At 36.7% G+C, this 19,935-nt stretch overlaps 1 protein-coding gene across 2 annotated transcripts in view; it reads left to right on the plus strand.

Annotated features, from left to right (window-relative positions):
- Positions 1-2,336: 2,336 nt before the first annotated feature.
- Positions 2,337-19,935, plus strand: part of SGCZ (sarcoglycan zeta) — a 377,760-nt gene continuing 360,161 nt past the window's right edge. For both annotated transcript variants that reach the window (XM_061134767.1, XM_061134768.1), the window contains exon 1: positions 2,337-2,531. In XM_061134767.1, the coding sequence (XP_060990750.1) occupies positions 2,337-2,531 (195 nt within the window). The remainder of the gene's footprint in view (positions 2,532-19,935) is intronic.

A 19,935-nucleotide genomic window follows, 5' to 3' on the forward strand; every position in this document is an offset into this window, starting at 1 on the left:
CAGCAACAAGCCTCTTCCCTGTTCTTCCCTTTAACTGTGGCAGTCCCTAGTGTTCCCTTTATCCTCTCCCTATTAATAAGTTTTCTACTTTGTAATCATAACCATTATCAGAACTATAAAAGCTCCACCAAAGTCTTTAGACAAAGTGAATTCCTGTGGTATGCTGTCATCTGTTATGTCACTTTGTGTTTTGTAGCATTTTGTAAGTTAGACATCACCCCTCCAACTGGAATTAGGGACTAAAGTTTTTTGGTGAAAGTGAAAGTGAAGTCGCTCAGTCATGTCCGACTCTTTGCAACCCCTTGGACTGTAGCTTACCCGGCTCCCCTGTCCATGGGATTTTCCAGGCAAGAATACTGGAATGAGTTGCCATTTCCTTCTCCAAGAGATCTTCCCGACCCAAGGATTGAACCCGGGTCTCCCACATTGTAGGCGGACACTTTACCGTCTGAGCTACTTTCAAGGAAATGTTAAAGATTAACTCAAATAATAATGATGACAATTAAAAAGGTAATTTTTTATATTATGAAAATGTTTGTTCTTAATCATCTAGTCATATTAGTTCTTCTAATACATTTAAAATTATAATTTAACATAAGAAGCCATTTTTATTATATTACTTAGGGATGGAACAGTGGTAAAGAATCTGCCTGCAATGCAGAAGACCTGGGTTTGATCCCTGGGTTGGGAAAATCCCCTGGAGGAGGAAATGGCAACCCACTCCAATATTCTTGCCTGGAGAATCCCATGGACAAGGGAGTCTGGTGGGCTACAGTCCATGGGGTCACAAAGCGTCAGACATGACTGAAGCGATTTAGCAGCAGCAGCCTAATATACATCACTCATAAAAAATTTGAAAGATAATACTTAACAGTGCATTAGTGCAATTTGAAATTATAGTTCTAAAATAAAAAGAAAATGGGAAAAAGCCATATAACTGGGGGTTTTTGCATTCCTCAATATATAGTTCAACATTTTATTTAGTATAGGATATCAATAAATATCATAAATTAATAATATCACATTATATATTGGGACTAAACCAATAATTTTGATTCTTTATTAATGTGGTTTTTAATTGTTGTATGATTTATTCAGCAGTATTTCTGTTGATGTAGTCATTATTTATTGCATGCACAAGAAATCTGAGAAAAACCTAAAAAGAAAAAAAAAGCTGAACTATTGTCCTATAGAAAATCATATTTTATAAAAATTAAAGTTTCCAACCTCCATGTGATGAATACATTATTATGAAAATTGTATATCCAGTACATATGCATTAACATTTCTTATCCATTTCTTTAGGTTGTATCAGACAATAAATAATGTATTTCCTCTTTGAAAGAATTCATTTAACACCTAAATTTGTATACCACCAAAGAATATCATATCCCATTTTCTAAAACTGACTTCTCCTGATCAACATGTTATGTTACTGGATAGTAAATATGTGATTTGTTCTTTCAGAGATCAATTTTATACTGATAACTCATCAAAATGCAACCAAAATAAATAATCAACAAAGTTCTAAAAATATGTTTTAATTAAATAGTTGCTTTCCAAATGGCATTATTGGTAAAGAATCTGCCTGCCAATGCAGGAGACATAAGAGAGATGGGTTTGATCTTCCCTGGGAAGATCCCCTGGAGCAGGAAATGGCATCCCACTCCAATATTCTTGCCTGGAGAATCCCATGGACAGAGGAGCCTGGTGGGCTACAGTCCATAGGTTCACAAAGAGTCAGACACAACTGAGCATCTGAGCACTGAGCACATCTATATAATTCTAAATAAAAGTGATTTTCTCTCCATAGGTTTTTCAAAACACACAGACTTTTTATTAAAGCATACACTGAGCTAATTATATCCAGCGTTTTTAGATAAAGTCCCCAAAATACATTGTGATACAGTTGGCCTCCATCTACTCCAAAAATGGTGAAACTTATTCCAAGAGTAGCATGGCTGATCATAAAGTTTCTGGGTTTTAGACAAATGGAAATAGAGCTGAGAATCTTCAGACTCCTGAGAGAAAAGCTAGTGTTAAGATTGGGCAAACCCCACTGAAAATGCTGTATCTTAGAGATATAGTATCTAAGAATGTTAAAAATCTTAGAATGTTGTATTTTAGAGACATAACAGGTAGTTAAATAACTGCAAAAATCAAAACTGATGATAAGAATTTGAAGGATTTGCAACCTTGTATTGTTAATTAAACAATTAATTTTCATTACTCATCTTAATGAGGACCCACTGCCCGTTGTTCTTAGATATCTTTTGCCTTTTGATTAAAATAGTCATTGACTTTATCTTTGAATGCTTCTTTTGTTTTTTTCTCAGATGACACGAGAACAATACATACTAGCGACACAACAGAATAACCTGCCAAGGGCTGAGAATGCACAGCTTTACCCAGTGGGAATTTATGGATGGCGAAAGAGGTGCTTATACTTCTTTGTCCTTCTGCTGTTGGTTACCATGATAGTTAACTTAGCCATGACAATTTGGATTTTGAAAGTGATGAACTTCACTGTGGTAAGTACCACCATGATTTAATAACTATTGCTTTGGTTCAAGGAAGATACAGCTTCATTATTTTTTAATTGAAAGTTATTCATCTTAATCTTTACAAGTCTGTCTTGGAATTTTGAAGACTGTCATGTGATATTTTATGACTGCATTCAATATGTAATTATAATACACATATATTACTACCTGCCATTTGAGTGTGGAGGGTGTAGAGCATGAGACAGCATAGTATATTGATTTATTAGGACACTAGAAAACTTTTAATTGATCAGCATGAATTGCTTGCTTAACCTGGGAATCTAAGAAATGAGTCTGTTTTTAAAAACAATATTTCACATTAAAACTAATATTGTAAATCATATATAAATTATATATAATCATATATATATAAATACTTTATATGCCACTCTATATTTGCTTTTTAGATAATATACTGTATGGTCAAATCTAAACCTTGGAATTTTCCTGGGCTGCATGGGAGTGTTACCTTATCAGAGAGCATGGTATCTTATTTTATCAGATACCATCTTTTATGGTAAATAAAAGATAAACTAGGAATTAAGTTGCTATCTTATGAAAATTAATTAATAATTAGCAAAACCATTGTATAATCCATAGATGAATTTTGCCTGAGTCTTGACTGTGAACAGTAAACCTCTGTTCCGCAGATAAGACAAAATTAGCTGTCTTCGCAAAGTCTAGTTTAGCCCATTTCATACTCTGCCTTTAAACCATTCTGCCTGTGCTTAGAGACTTCAGATATCTTCACATCCAAGCAGGTATCTTTCTTTGCTGACCAAATTGCGATTATTCTTTAGAACTCTGCATCCTCAGAGGTGCATGTAAAGCTGCCTATTTAACTTCACTGATCTTCCTATGTGGGGCTGCCTTAAAAAAAAAAAACAAAAAAACTCTGCAGTGTATTGATTTAGCAAGAGTAGTTTCTTTCTGACTTCACTAATAGCTAATTTTAACTAGAAATAGAATCTCAAAAGAGAAGATGAGTTCAGCATCTGTCCACAGTGCAGGGCACCGCAGCTGTGTGCAGTCGGAGCCTGGGGGGCAGGTGGCCTAAGCTTCCAAAGAGGAAACAGTAAAACTGTGCAAATCATGATAAAACAGCATATGCTCAGGAAGAAAAGAGAGCTGAGCAAAGGTTTCCATTGTTTCCAATACAGTGCACATTTTGAAAGGTGTGCCTCCAAGAAAAGAAATGAAAGACAATGAGGTGGGCAGGATTCAATGTTTTTTAGGATTGGAGAAAATAACTGCTTCTTAGACATGGATGCAAGTTCAGTGTTGCTGATCAAGGCCTGTGAGCCTGTGGGTGGCTAGAAGTGGAGTTGGAGGCTGCTGGCAGAATGACAGCTTTATGAGGCTCTGGTAACACATTTGAACCATTATTTTGCCTCAAGAGCTGGCTCATCCCCATACCCACCCCCCTCCTCCGGGAAAAGAGAAAAAGAAAAACACCTTGTGAGTATTTGGCACTCACTAGTTCTACCTGTAGTCTTTTTGTTCTTCTGAGCTCCTCTCCAATGTTTACTTACTCATGTCTGGGCTTCATTTACAATTCATATATCACAAGGTAGGGACAGTGTATACACCCCTGCAGATTTTTTTATGCTCTCTCTCTTTTTTTATTTTATTTTATTTTTTTTTTTTGCAGTTTTATTTATTTTTTTTTTTAATTTTTATTATTATTATTATTTTTTTCCAGTGGGTTTTGTCATACATTGATATGAATCAGCCATGGATTTACATGTATTCCCAATCCCGATCCCCCCTCCCGCCTCCCTCTCCACCCGATTCCTCTGGGTCTTCCCAGTGCACCAGGCCGGAGCACTTGTCTCGTGCATCCCACCTGGGCTGGTGATCTGTTTCACCATAGACAGCATACATGCTGTTCTTTTGAAATATCCCACCCTCACATTCTCCCACAAAGTTCAAAAGTCTGTTCTGTATTTCTGTGTCTCTTTTTCTGTTTTGCATATAGGGTTATCGTTATCACCTTTCTAAATTCCATATACATGTGTCAGTATGCTGTAATGTTCTTTATCTTTCTGGCTTACTTCACTCTGTATAAGGGGCTCCAGCTTCATCCATCTCATTAGGACTGGTTCAAATGAATTCTTTTTAATGGCTGAGTAATATTCCATTGTGTATATGTACCACAGCTTCCTTATCCATTCATCTGCTGATGGGCATCTAGGTTGCTTCCATGTCCTGGCTATTATAAACAGTGCTGCGATGAACATTGGGGTGCACGTGTCTCTTTCAGATCTGGTTTCCTCAGTGTGTATGCCCAGAAGTGGGATTGCTGGGTCATATGGCAGTTCTATTTCCAGTTTTTTAAGAAATCTCCACACTGTTTTCCATAGCGGCTGTACTAGTTTGCATTCCCACCAACAGTGTAAGAGGGTTCCCTTTTCTCCACACCCTCTCCAGCATTTACTGCTTGTAGACTTTTGGATAGCAGCCATCCTGACTGGCGTGTAATGGTACCTCATTGTGGTTTTGATTTGCATTTCTCTAATAATGAGTGATGTTGAGCATCTTTTCATGTGTTTGTTAGCCATCTGTATGTCTTCTTTGGAGAAATGTCTGTTTAGTTCTTTGGCCCATTTTTTGATTGGGTCATTTATAAACAAATGGGACCTAATGAAACTTAAAAGCTTTTGCACTACAAAGGAAACTATAAGTAAGGTGAAAAGACAGCCCTCAGATTGGGAGAAAATAATAGCAAATGAAGAAACAGACAAAGGATTAATCTCAAAAATATACAAGCAACTCCTGAAGTTCAATTCTAGTTTATTTTTTTATTGAAGGATGATTGATTTACAGAATTTTGTTGTTTTCTGTCAAACCTCAACATGAATCAACCATAGGTATCCATATATCTCCTCCCTTTGGAAACTCCCTCTGGTCTCCCACCCCATCCCACCCCTCTAGATTGACACAGAGCCCTTGTTTGAGTTTCCTGGGCCAGACAGCAAATTCCCCGTTGGCTTTCTGTTTTACATATGGTAACGTAAGTTTCCATGTTGCTCTTTCCATACATCTCACCCTCTCCTCCCAGTTGCAGATGGCAACTTCTTCTACATCATTTTTCTTAAAAAACTGCTTTTTTCTTAAAGAGAGGAAGAGTAGAATTTTCTCCAAGTCTTACAGTTTTAAGCCTTCTTTTCCTCCATTAAAAGACATCTTTTAAAAGTTCATGAAGAATAGGATCAACTTGCTCACCTTAGGGAGTCTTGATTCTATGCAGTGACCAGGCTACAGGAATTCTGAGATGTACATTTCTGAAGCATGTTTAAATTAATTAAGGAAATAGACTTAAATGCATAATTACATGGCTTCATGCCTCAGCCTCCCAATACCTTGCCACATGCTGAGGCCAAGGCTGGTAAGCCATTCAGGGAAAATAATTGAAACAGTCATCTCTGTCCTCAGGATCCACACAGGCCGTCTCTGTTACCTATGGAGCTATTTAATTTGAACCCCAGCTGGCCAAAATGTAAATGTCAACATATTCCTTGGGATAATGAAAAGGAGTTTATTTCTGTAGGAATTTTGGCTTTTATTTTATTTTAGACATATCTTTAGACATAAGACAAGACATATCTTGTTTCTTAAATCACGTTTTATTTTTTATAATCAAAATAGAAGGCTATCCTTCCTTTAGCTATGTAAGCTATTTATGTATATCTGAAATAAATGGAAATATAAGGTTGTAATTATTGTATCAAGATAATTTCTGTAAAGTAACATACTCTATCCATGCAGTGACTCATAATGGTTTAGAAAAAATCCAAATTACTAAAGTAATTGTAGATTTTAGCAGTCCTGAATACTATACATTAGATTAAGTTATATGTACTTGAAAAGTGAAACAATTTGTAATCATCTTACATTAGAGCAGTAAAAAAAAAAATCAATTTACTGTTTTCACTAGTACATTAGGACTATATCTATTTCTAGCATGAATACCGAAAACCACTTGCCTTACTATAGTAAGAAGTAGTAAATGGTGTGTAAGTTGTTTGGGGAGTGTTATTGATCTGCACGAAATGTATTTCACTTTCATTATAACTGTTGCCATCCAATACATGAAAATATGTGGCTGTTAACATCTTTTATTTGAGCAAACTGGGCATGCTATTGCTATCAAAATATTGTGTTTTCAGCACAGCAAGTATAGCTGCCAACCTGTTTTATGATGTGTCTTGGAGTCCATCATTATGGCCAGTATTACACATGATCTCTACGGTTGATATGACCTTATTCTGTTTCTCATTTTGTGGAAAATAATATCACTTTGCTATTGAGATACCCAGTTGCAGAGAATCACGACAAAGGAAATGACTTTATACTACAGGGTGAAAAACTGAGGAGAGATATAAACAATAATTTCCTGGCTATGAGAGTTGATAAGTGTAGGCATGAGTTGAAGGGAGAGATTTTGAAACATCATTGTCTCAAGATCAGTATAACCCAATTATATGCTTTTGTTGTTGCTATTTGGTTGTTTGTATTTTTATCTTTGTGATTCAATATAATGGACTAATCCAGCAGACCTATCAAACCAGGCATTCTGCCCAGGCAATATTCTTTTCTTGGTTCAAGTGTTCACAGTAAGTGAATTAGCTCTATATTTGAAAACTGAAAATGAATATAATAATGAAGTATTCTTTTTAGTCACGAGAGTACTGAGTAAAAGTTGGTGGCATCCAACTGCAACTTAATTTGATTAGATACATTAACTAGCCAGCAAAAGAAAGCATGGAAATGTAAGTGCCATTTATGGAGTGGAGATGAAGAGGAAAGTCATGAATGTTGTGACTGACAATTCAAGAGTACCCAGATGTGGAGAATAATTGAAACAATCAGTTAATTGAATAAATTAGAATAAAATTCTTAGGGACTTGTATGATGAGTGGGATGAATGTTGGATGAAAGAAAATCCCAGAAAAGGAACTGGGACATTTTTAGTTCAACCACCCATATGTTTCTAGCGTTCTCTCTACACCATCCCCTCCATTTGGTCACTCAGTATCTGCTTAAACCCTCCTTTGGATGATAAGCAAACCATCCCATTAAATGACTGGATAGTTTTATTGTTATTTGATATCTTGATATCTTCTTGCAATCTCCCTGTCTATAACTCCAATCACAAGATCCTAATTCCTTTCTTTGGACCTGACACTAATTTATCAATTAATTTATCAAGACCACAGTATGTTCTAGTACACTTATACACATATAAATACACACACACACATATATATACAAATACATGTATACATACACACTTACACATATGTACACTTATTCATATATAACAGAGAAGGAAATGTCAACCCACTCCAGTATTCTTGCCTGGGAAATCCCATGGACAGAGGAGCCTGATGGCTACAGTCCATGGGGTTGCAGTGAGTCAAACATGACTGAGCATGTAGTCACATACACATATAAACATCAACGATAGATAGATTCTTGACCATACTGTATTTTAATGTCTAAAAATCCAAATATGTGAGAGACATTAGTTGCCACATACTTTTTTCATTTCAAATATTTTCTTTGTTATCTATTTAAAAATATATATTTAGAAGATGATCAACCTTTTTACATCTTTCTGTTTATGGCTGTTGGCTGTGGAGTCACTATCTTTTATCATACTTTCTTTTCTTTTAGTGTACCTTTCTATAGTTGATATTGCATACAATGCTATATTTAAATTTCCACTTACTGACTTTTTTAAAGCTAAATTTCTTTGATGTCAATTTTGGGGAAATATGAAATACTGTATTTTTTCTGAATCTTAAGTCCTATGCTCCTTCTAATACTTTAGTAAATGACACAGCACATAACCCCATCTCAACCTTGTGACTATTTATTCATATTTTATCTTCATCATTAACCCAGGGATATTTTATCCATAGCCATTTGCAATCTACCTAAGATGGCTAAAGGACGTTGCAACATGCTGTCATTCATGAGTGTGTCCTTCCAAAAACTTGCTACTCCCACAATTTTCTTCATTTCACTTTCTAACAGAAAGTGAACTTTGGAATGAACTTTTTCCTCTCCATGTATCCAGCCAGTTCTTTTATTTATCAAAGTTGTGTCCTCATCCTAAATGCATTTTGCTTCCTACCCAGAAGCTATGGATGTGGATAGACTTACACGTAGTTTGGGCTTCCCAGGTGGCACTAGTGGTAGAGAATCTACCTGCCAGTGCAGGAGACATAATAGACGTGGGTTCCATCCCTGGCCTGGGAAGATCCCCTGGAGGAAGGCATGGCAACCCACTTCAGTGGGTTGCTACAGTCCATAGAGTTGCAAAGCATCAGACACGACTGAAGTGGCTTAGCACACATGCACATGTGAAGCTTAAATATGAAAAAGCCACATTTCATTCATTCTTAATTGCTTATTTATCCTCACGTTGGTGTGCTTATTACAAAATGGTTTCTTTTTATATGACCTTGTTTATTATCTGTTACCCTCTCCACAGATGGAATGTAAGTTCCATGAGGTCTAGGGTTTTGATGCTTTTTTCCACTACTGTATTCCCAAGGCAGAGGATGATGCCTTCCAGATGATTAGCCTTTCATAAGTGCTTGTGGGTAAATATCCATCTTTAATGTTACCTACATTGAAAGGATACTGGCTCTTCATTTCACTAAGGTTTGTGGCTTTCCATAGGCCCACCTTGACATGGGAAAGATTGAGACAAAACCACCAGTGACCCCTGTTGCTTAAGGTCTCATAAGCACAGGGAATGCTTCATGGTCTATGGTTTTTATTTACTTCTACATTGAAAAAGCAGTTTTATTTTCTGAATATCACGTTTAATGATTCCTGGTAGTGCCTGCACTTAAGACCCAACACATTCCAGGAAAGCAGGCCCAAACTTGATTACCTACATCAGTATTACAGAGAGCTGCCATTATTAACACCTTTATTTATTTAATGTAGAATATATTCTTACCCCAAATATATATACAATATATATTTAAGGCACAAATGGTATTATTGATAACAATAAGAAATATTGATATGAACCCCTGTGCCACATCCCTTAGTTAGAAAAATAAACTTTACGAATATCTCCTAACTCTTACCTATATAGGACCACAAGTTTTTTTTTTCTTACTTTATTTAGTTCATGTGAGTGCATGTATGTGTGCAAACCTCAAACACTGTATTGTTTTTAGGTCAACAATCTGTGAGGTTTATTCCTGTTAATATTTATTCCTATAATTTATTTATTTACTGCTATAGATTTCATTATTAATATAATTTATTTATTTATCAATTTTCCTTCTGAGTTGTTTCCTAAATACTTTTGTAGTTTAATTTGCTCTCACAAACAGTGATGCTAAGAACATTTTTGTGTATTGATAAGTAATTGCACGTGTACAAGAGTTTCTCTAGGTTCTAGAGTTTAGAGGGGATGTCTAGAAATATTGATTTTAATGTCAAATTTTATCCCTAAAGTGATAGGATCAGTTGATACCACCACTGGCAACCTATAAGGGTTTCTTTTGTTCTTTTTAAACATTTTTAACATCAATTTTGCATTAGGTATAGCCGATTAACAATGTTGTGGTTCTTTTGTTCTCCTTAACTGTAACAGAGAACTGCCAGCTGAGCTAAACTGCTGCCTCTTAAGCCAGAAATCTGATAGCCAGCTATCTCATGTAGATCCTGTTTATTAGTTGGTTTGTTTATTAATTTAGGTATCCCTTTCTGACAGATTTATCCCTATGTCTGTCTGTAGTCATATATCTTATCTCTGCAGTGTTGTTTTCATTATGTAATTATGGTTCATCTAAATAGGTACTGTCTCCTCCACTGGTTTTCCTAAAGTCCCATAATATGGGAATCCCTCAAGGAGCAGAATCAGGTCTTATTATCTCATTTATCCTGTTATCTTTTCCAGGCACATAGTAGGCAATACATTTCGGTCGGTTGACCACTTATGATTTTTAAAGGTCTAGATTCACTTTCAGTAGAGGGAGCCCAAACTTATTGTCTTGATTTTTCCACTAGTTCTTACTGTAAAACTGCTTCAGATGCTGATGAGTTTCGATTTTCATGTGCGGGCTTTTTTTTGTTTTTCGCTGAAATTTCACCCTCACTTAGTACCAGAATGGCATTGCTCAAGTTCTTTCACGTCGTTCAGTCAAGCTGATCAGCCTCTCCTGATAAGAAGAAATGCATAGCGCACTTTCTCCCAGAGTCCCAAAGCACTTAAGTAAGATAGTTTTTCAGTTAAACGATAGTCCTTTGAAGTTCCAATTACTAGCTCTTACTGACTCCATCTGTAATAACTACAGTAAAATTTCAGTCTATTTTCTTTTCATGAAAAAAAAAGCTTTTTTTTTTTTTTTTTTATGTAAAATGCTCACTTCTACACTATCCTACTTCATCTTTCTTGAGGCAAGTTCTGTTGGTAATTAAGGCTGGCTAGTACTTGTAATTTACCACCAAATCCCAGACCCTGTGTGCCATCCATTGTTACAGTCTCCAGAAAAAAGTAATTGGAACCTCATGTGTGAGAAACAGATAACTTTTTCCTGACTTCCAGCTTCTCTTGGGAAGGTACCTGCTACTATGAAGCCTCATCCTGCCCACCACAATCAACACACCTTCCTTGAAAGTCTCTTCATTTAACAGTTGAAATCAAGGGCATGTTGAGATTTTTCTAGAGAAATCTGTTGACCCAACTTGGTCTCATATTTAGGATATTGGTGATTTCCTGAATTTACTTTTATTTAAAAAATACAAGATACAGCACACAAAATAAGCCCCCAGTGATTCTAAATTAGTCTCCAGTTACTGAAAAAAGATGAAAGGGATGAATAACAGGAAAAGTAGAAAAGGGGAGGAATTTTATTCAAATGGTCTACAGGGCAAAAGCAGGAATGTGGGTTTTTATTTGCATTGCTCACAGAGTTGTTATAAAAAATAGAATCAGACTTTAAAAACTTCTGAAGCTCATGCTCTTTATAGCCAAGCTTTATTCCTTTCAAAAACCTACAGATATATCACCATCTGCTTTGTGTATGCAACAATTTAAGAACATAATATGAGTTCATTTTTATAATCACAATTATTATGTAACCAGGGAAAAAGCTTGAGATATTTTCCCATAGAAAATTGGTGTCAATAGCAAAGTACCTCAGATTGCTGGTATTTCCAAAAACACCTCTGACCATCCATCAAACGGTGGTTAGAAGAATGAACTTGGGACCAGACCTTTGCATCCAAATCCTGATTTTGCCACTGATTAGCTATATTACAGTCAATAAAGTATTTAAATTGTGGTTCAGTTTCCTACCCTGTAGAATGGGTGCAATATTATTTTTATTAGATTGTTGTAAACATCAAAACAATGAAAATAATGGAAGTTTTTCAGAAGTGCCTGTCATATCCTAACAGCTAAGACTTCACCATTATTATAATTATTACTCATATTTCTGCTGTTCTGACTTCAGTTATCCCATACATTATCTGAGTTAATGATTCTTTCTATAAACATTGAGCATAGCACAGTACTAGAAGCATAAAATGATCCAAAAACACGTGTATTAATAAATAAATAGTATAGAAATGGCGTGTTTATAATCTTGTTTTTACTGATGATATGCATAAAGGTTAAGACCATGAGCTTTGAGACAGCCTGATTCCCTTTCTAATTCTAGTACTACTTGCTTAGAAGGATAGTCTTATGTGAGTCACTTAACTTCTCTAATTCCAGTTTCTTCATCTGCAAAATGGTCAATTAGTGTTAACCCATAGAGATATTAGAAGTAGTGAGTGAACTGGTACAAAAGTGCTTAACATAGAGCCTCAGAGTAAGTACTCAGTGCCAGCTATGTGCAATGGCAAACATTATTTCCATGCCTTATTAGTTATTCATAATGAGTTGTTTTATAGGGTACATTTTATCAGAGAAAATGTTTTATTTCCTTGGCATGATGAAAGGATAATAAAGACTTCTTTTGAAATTCTACTTTGATGCTGTTATATAAAAACTTTACCCAAAACTTTTAAGAGAAACAGTTCAGCTGTTAAACATCATCGTGATTTAGATGGCACCAAGATGTTCAGTTTGAAAACTAGCATTACCTGAAAGAGATCCTACTGTCCTGTCTGAGCGAAGTGTTAGTTAGTCTCTCAGTCATGTCCAACTCTTTGTGACCCCATGAACCATAGCTCACCACGCTCCTCTCTCTGTGGAATTTTCCAGCCAAGAATACTGGAGTGGGTTGCCATTCCCTTCTCCAGGGGATCTTCTTGAACCAGGGATAGAACCTGGGTCTCCTGCATTGCAGGCAGATTCTTTACTGTCTGAACCACCAGGAAAGCCCTGTCTGAATGAGGGAGCTCGTTTTCCAGAGAGAGCTAATTTCATTTTGAACCATTTTGACAAATATAACACTTAAAAACTGACTGGATGATAGAGTGATATTTCTGTTCTTGATCCTAAATACTCTGAGTTTCTTTAATGTTCAGAGTTTTAAATGATTACCTTATTGATACTGCATTCTGAATTATTTTTGTAACACCCTGAATTATAACTCTTAAGCTATAATCTTTAGATCCAAGAGTGATGTTGGAGATGTCCTGCAGCCCATATTTATTTAACATCTGATTTGTATTCAGCCTTATAGACCAGACCTTATTTATGCTTTATAGACCAGACCTTATTGAATTTCACAACACTGCAAAGTAAATATTATATATCCTTTGGCAGTTGAAGACCCGGAGATAAGGGAAATTAGATAAATTTCCCAAGGTCACACTGATGAGCAAGGTTAGAAGCTGGGTTTCTACAGTTTCAAAGTTCATGCTCTTTCTGCCACCGTTCATTGCTTTAATGTTAACAAAATTCAGTTAAAATTAAATTAATTCAAAATTCTTCATTTAATAATTTACTTTCCTGTCTACTTTAGTGCATTCACACAATACTATTAGATGTATAACTATGACATCATTGCTTTTTAAGTACATTTAAAATTTGTTAGACAAAAGATACTCAATCACCAGAACTATTTTAATTTAAGGGGGAAATGTACCTAATCTCTCATTGTCGGTAATTAGAACAGTGAAAACTCCTCTGTAAGTTCCAGGCATGACTATACTTTTGAGTTTGGCAGAACAAGTGTTCGTTTTAATTTCTGGATAGAGTGATGATGCTTATTAATGGCACCTTTATAAAAGGGACAATGGTGTTCATAAAGGTTATTTTATTCCTGTAACTCCAATCTAGTCTTTGCCCTCATTAAACTGTATTTTGTTGAGGAGTAACTAATTGCTCGTGATGAAAGACCATTCTGAAGGTGATTTAGGACCATAGCTTTTGTCCACTTTTCTGGGCTGCCATTTCCATTTTCCCAATCAGTTCCTCAGTGTGTGAATCAAGACGCCCACTCCAAGCCAAGGTGAAGGGGGATGCATAATTCCTGTGGCATGACGGCCACTCCATGGGGGAGTGCCAGCAGTGGGAGCCCGCCTGCTGGAAAACCATCCAGTCTGTTCCGCCCCTCAGTGTGGTGTGTGTGGGTTTATTACAGAATTTATGAGAGGGAATGGTGTAGTCAATGTTGCAAGGCTGCTTCCATTATAACCCTCTGTTTGTACCTCCTCATAATTTTCTGACAAATTGTCCCTCTCAGATGAAACCTTTCATGCTTAGTCTTATCCTAGCGGTACATTTTCTGTCCTTGCCTTTATAAAGAAAAATGTAGCCTTTTTTTTTTCTTTTTTTTAATATCCAAGTTCAAACAAGTACCAAGCATTCATTCCTTTTACTGAATTAAAATACAAAACCAGAGACATAAGGTAAACCATGAGCTTTACATAGCACGTGCTAAATTATATACAGTTACATTAGAATGCCAGGTATTTTGCAGGAGAAAAGAAAGAATTGAGAAAATGAGTCATTGAATAAAAAGTTATGGAAAGTACAAACTTGTTAGTTCACATGTTTATTAGAGTGTAAAATAGTATATAGTATATAAAGATGGAAAGAACATTGATTTAGTGCCTGTTTTACACAAAGAAGCTGGAAGTTAAGAAAGATAAAATCACCTGCACGTGGGTGACTTGCAGCCAGACTCTGAAATACGTTAGACCACATTGAACTCGAGGCAAGAAATGCACATGTGCTTCTTGTCACAAACAGCATATAGTATGACCTAGGTCAGTCGAATAATTTAGTAGGAAATTCAGGGGAAAATTTAAGTTTTAAAATGAAACAGTGCTAATTATATTAAGGGTTAATATTTTGCTATTGTGTAAGAAAAAAGCAACCATTTGTTTTTCAAAAACATAATTGTAATGTCATAATTGTTAATTCCAAACAAATATATTGTTTAAATAAAAGTCATCTTTTGGGCAGGAATTCATATGAATTTATTAATAATTTCACTATTGACCTTCTTGTTAGTTTGTAAACTCATTCACAGATCAAAAAAATGTTAGCACCATGTGATAAATTAATACTACTGATATTAGTACAATATATTATAAGCAATTTAGTTTGCTAAATAGTTTGATATTTATTTTAAATTTTTCCAGAAATTCACCATTAAAGCACCTTTGCAAATAATTACACTGTTTCAGAAGCTATTTGTATCTGCTGATGGCTATCACCTTTGGGCTAGCTGACCTCTTCCTTCACAAAGCATGCATGAGGGTTCATAATACAGCTTCAACAGTGCTCAACTGTATTTCAACTTGTCTTATAAGTTCTACAGAATCATATCATTGGTGAATTACTGTATATATCTGTTCTCCTACTAATCACATATTTCTGCTATTTTAAATTTTTATATTTCTGAGTATAAGAAATTTTGAAACAGGTTAAGCCTCTGTTTTCTCTCATATCCCCTTTATTTCTTCTTGATCGAGAGGTTAACATAAACTAATCTAAAAAAGCACTGGGCGTTTGTTAAAAGCCTTCATATAAACTGACCAGGATTATCTCTTCATGCTACTTTTAGGTTTAGTTGGAGGAGGGAAGTGTAAAACCTAAATATCAGCATGACCCACATATTGCATGTATATGTGCACCAATTATAAAGAAGTGTTTATTTTTAATGTTCATTAGTGTCCAAAATGTGTGACTCAGTTCAGTTCACTCGCTCAGTCGTGTCTATTTGCAACCACATGAATTGCAGCACCCCAGGCCTCCCTGTCCATCACCAACTCCCGGAGTTTACCCAAATCCATGTCCATCCAACCATCTCATCCTCTGCCATCCCCTTCTCCTCCTACCCTCAATCCTTCCCAGCAATCAGGGTCTTTTCAAATGAGTCAGCTCTTCGCATCAGGTGGCCAAAGTATTGGAGTTTCAGATTCAGCATCAGTCCTTCCAATGAATATTCGGGACTGATTTCCTTTAGGATGGACAGCTTGGATCTCCTTGCTATCCAAGGGTCTCTCAAGAGTCTTCTCCAACACCACAGTTCAAAGGCATCAATTCTTCTCTGCTCAGCTTTCTTTATAGTCCAAATCTCACATCCATACATGACCACTGGTAAAACATAGCCTTGACTAGACAGACCTTTGTTGGCAAAGTAATGTCTCTGCTTTTTAATATGCTATCTAGGCTGGTCATTACTTTTTTTCCAAGGAGTAAGCATCTTTTAATTTCATGGCTGCAATCACCATCTGCACTGATTTTGGAGCCCAGAAAAATAAAGTCAGCCACTGTTTCTCCATCTATTTGCCATGAAGTGATGGGACCAAATGCCATGATCTTAGTTTTGTGAATGTTGAATTTTAAGCCAACTTTTTCACTCTCCTCTTTCACTTTCATCAAGAGGCTCTTTAGTTCTTTTTCACTTTCTGCCATAAGGGTGGTGTCATCTGATATCTGAGTTTATTGATATTTCTCCCGACAACCTTGATTCCAGCTTGTGCTTCCTCCAGCCCAGCATTTCTCATGATGTACTCTGTATATAAGTTAAATAAGCAGGGTGACAATATACAACTTTGACGTACTCCTTTTCCTATTTGGAACCAGACTGTTGTTCCATGTCCAGTTCTAACTGTTGCTTCCTGACCTGCATACACGTTTCTCAAGAGGCAGGTCAGGTGGTCTGATATGCCCATCTCTTTCAGAATTTTCCAGGTTATTGGGATCCACATAGTCAAAGGCTTTGGCATAGTCAATAATGCAGAAATAGATGTTTTTCTGGAACTCTCTTGCTTTTTCGATGATCCAACAGATGTTGGCAATTTGATCTCTGGTTCCTCTGTCTTTTCTAAAATGGGCTTGAACATCTGGAAGTTCACGGTTCACATATTGCTGAAGCCTGGCTTGAAGAATTTTGAGCATTACTTTACTAGCGTGTAGGATGAGTGCAATTGTATGGTAGTTTGAGCATTCTTTGGCATTGCCTTTCTTTGGGTTCGGAATGAAAACAGACCTTTTCCAGTCCTGTGGCCACTGCTGAGTTTTCCAAATTTGCTGGCATATTGAGTGCAGCACTTTCACAGCATCATCTTTCAGAATTTGAAATAGCTCAACTGGTATTCCATCACCTCCACTAGCTTTGTTCGTAGTGGTGCTTCCTAAGGCCCCCTTGACTTCACATTCCAGGATGTCTGGCTCTAGGTAAGTGATCACACCATCATGATTATCTGGGCCGTGAAGATGTTTTTTGTACAGTTCTTCTGTGTATTCTTGCCACCTCTTCTTAATATCTTCTGCTTCTGTTAGGTCTGTACCATTTCTGTCCTTTATTGTGCCCGTCTTTGCATGAAATGTTCCCTTGGTATCTCTAATTTTCCTGAAGAGATCTCTAGTCTTTCCCATTCTATTGTTTTCCTCTATTTCTTTGCACTGATCACTGAGGAAGGCTTTCTTATCTGTCCTGGCTATTCTTTTGAACTCTGCATTCAATTGGGTATATCTTTCCTTTTCTCCTTTGCTTTTCGCTTCCCTTCTTTTCACAGCTATTTGTAAGGCCTCCTCAGACAGCCATTTTGCTTTTTTGCATTTCTTTTCCTTGGGGATGGTCTTGATTCCTGTCTCTTGTACAGTGTCACGAACCTCCATCCATATTTCATCAGGTACTCTATCAGATCTAGTCCCTTAAATCTATTTCTCACTTCTACTATATAGTCATATGTATAGTCACTGTATAGTCGTATAAGTAATCACAAATGTGTGACTACTAAGGAGCAATGAAATTGCTTAAATGATGTTTGAAACCTGTGTATATCTCTACTATAATATGCATTTTAATCTCACTCTGGCGAGTTACAGTTATATGAATCAAATTCTGTTTCTCTATTTTTTCTGATATGCTTCAGTCCTGATTGATAACTTAAAAGTGATAAAAACATTTTATATTTCTCTAAGAGTTCTGGTTAGTGAACTGCAAAAACCTCAAAATATTCAGATTTGAACCAGAAAAACTCATAAATTTATTCAAAATATGTGAATACATAGGTACTTCAGTTTAGTCACTCAGTTGGGTCCAACTCTTTTGCAACCCCACGCATTGCAGCATGCTAGGCTTCCCTGTCCATCACCAGCTCCCGGAGCTCGCTCAAACTTATGTCCATCAATTCGGTGATGCCATACAACCATCTCATCTTCTGTCATCCCCTTCTCCTCCTGCCTTCAATCTTTCCCAGCATAAGGTTTTTTTGTAACGAGTTAGCTCTTCGCATCAGGTGGCCAAAGTATTGGAGTTTCAGCTTCTGCATCAGTCCTTCTAATGAATATTCAGGACTGATTTCTTTTAGGATGGACTGGTTGGATCTTCTTGCAGTGCAAGGGACTCTCAAGAGTCTTCTCCAACGTGGTTCAAAAACATCAATTATTTGGCATTCAGTTTTCTTTATAGTCCAACACTCACATCCATACATGACTACTGGAAAAGCATAGATTTGACTAGACGGACCTTTGTTGGCAAAGTAATGTCTCTGCTTTTCAATATGCTGTCTATGTACTTAAAGAAACAGAAATTAGTGTTAGTAAAGAAGGAAAGTATTCATGTCGCAGTTTGTTAGGGTGCTTTGGTTTGTCTTACATAATATGAAACTCCTATGAGATTCATATTATTATCTCTACTTTAAAATAAAAAACTATGCCCAAATTCACTAATTAAAAAGTGATGGAGTTAATATTTGAATGTTTGCTTATCTAACTCAGCAGGCAAAATTTGCTCCACCTACTTATGAATCATTCTACTGCCAATGTAATTGACACATCAGTTTCAGTTTCAGTTCAGTTGCTCAGTCGTGTCCGACTCGTTGCGACCCCATGGACTGCAGCACGCCAGGCCTCCCCGTCCATCACCAACTCCCGAAGCTCACTCAAACTCATGTTCATTGAGGTTGTGATGCCATTCAACCATCTCATCCTCTGCTGTTCCCATCTCCTCCCACCTTCAATCTTTCCCAGCATCAGGGTCTTTTCAAATGAGTCAACTCTTTGCATCAGGTGGCCAAAGTATTGGAGTTTCAGCTTCAGCATCAGTCCTTCCAATGAATACCCAGGACTGATCTCCTTTAAGACTGGCTGGTTGGATCTCCTTGCAGTCCAAGGGACTCTCAAGAGTCTTCTCCAACACCACAGTTCAAAGGCATCAATTCTTCAGTGCTCAGCTTTCTTTATAGTCCAACTCTCACATCCATACATGACTACTGGAAAAACCTTAGCCTTGACTAAAAGGACCTTTGTTGACAAAGTAATGTCTCTGCTTTTCAATATGCTGTCTAGGTTGGTCATAACTTTTCTTCCAAGGAGTAAGCGTCTTAATTTCATGGCTACAGTCAGCATCTGCAGTGATTTTGGAGCCCAGAAAAATAAAGTCAGACACTGTTTCCACTGTTTCTCCATCTATTTGCCATGAAGTGTTGGGACCAGATGCCATGATCTTAGTTTTCTAAATGTTGAGCTTTAAGCCAACTTTTTCACTCTCCTCTTTCACTTTCATCAAGAGCCTCTTTAGTTCTTCTTCGCTTTCTGCCATAAGGGTGGTGTCATCTGCATATCTGAGGTTATTGATATTTCTCCCGGCAATCTTGATTCCAACTGAGCTTCCTCCAGCCCAGCATTTCTCATGGTGTACTCTGCATATAAGTTAAATAAGCAGGGTGGCAATATACAGCCTTGACGTACTCCTTTTCCTGTTTGGAACCAGTCTGCTGTTCCATGTCCAGCTCTAACTGTTGTCAGTGTAACCAAAATACAATTTTTCTATGTTAACAATATTCTATTATTTGATGATAATTTTATAAGTTCATATTTTCCCAACCCAGGAATCAAATCCGCATTTCCCATGTTTCCTGAATTGGCAGACAGATTTTTTACCTTCTGAGCCACCTGGGAAGCCCCTGTATCTATATATATATATCCTAATAGGGGCAA

The sequence above is a fragment of the Dama dama genome, chromosome 32, assembly GCF_033118175.1.
Source record: "Dama dama isolate Ldn47 chromosome 32, ASM3311817v1, whole genome shotgun sequence".
NCBI classification, from domain to species: domain Eukaryota; kingdom Metazoa; phylum Chordata; class Mammalia; order Artiodactyla; family Cervidae; genus Dama; species Dama dama.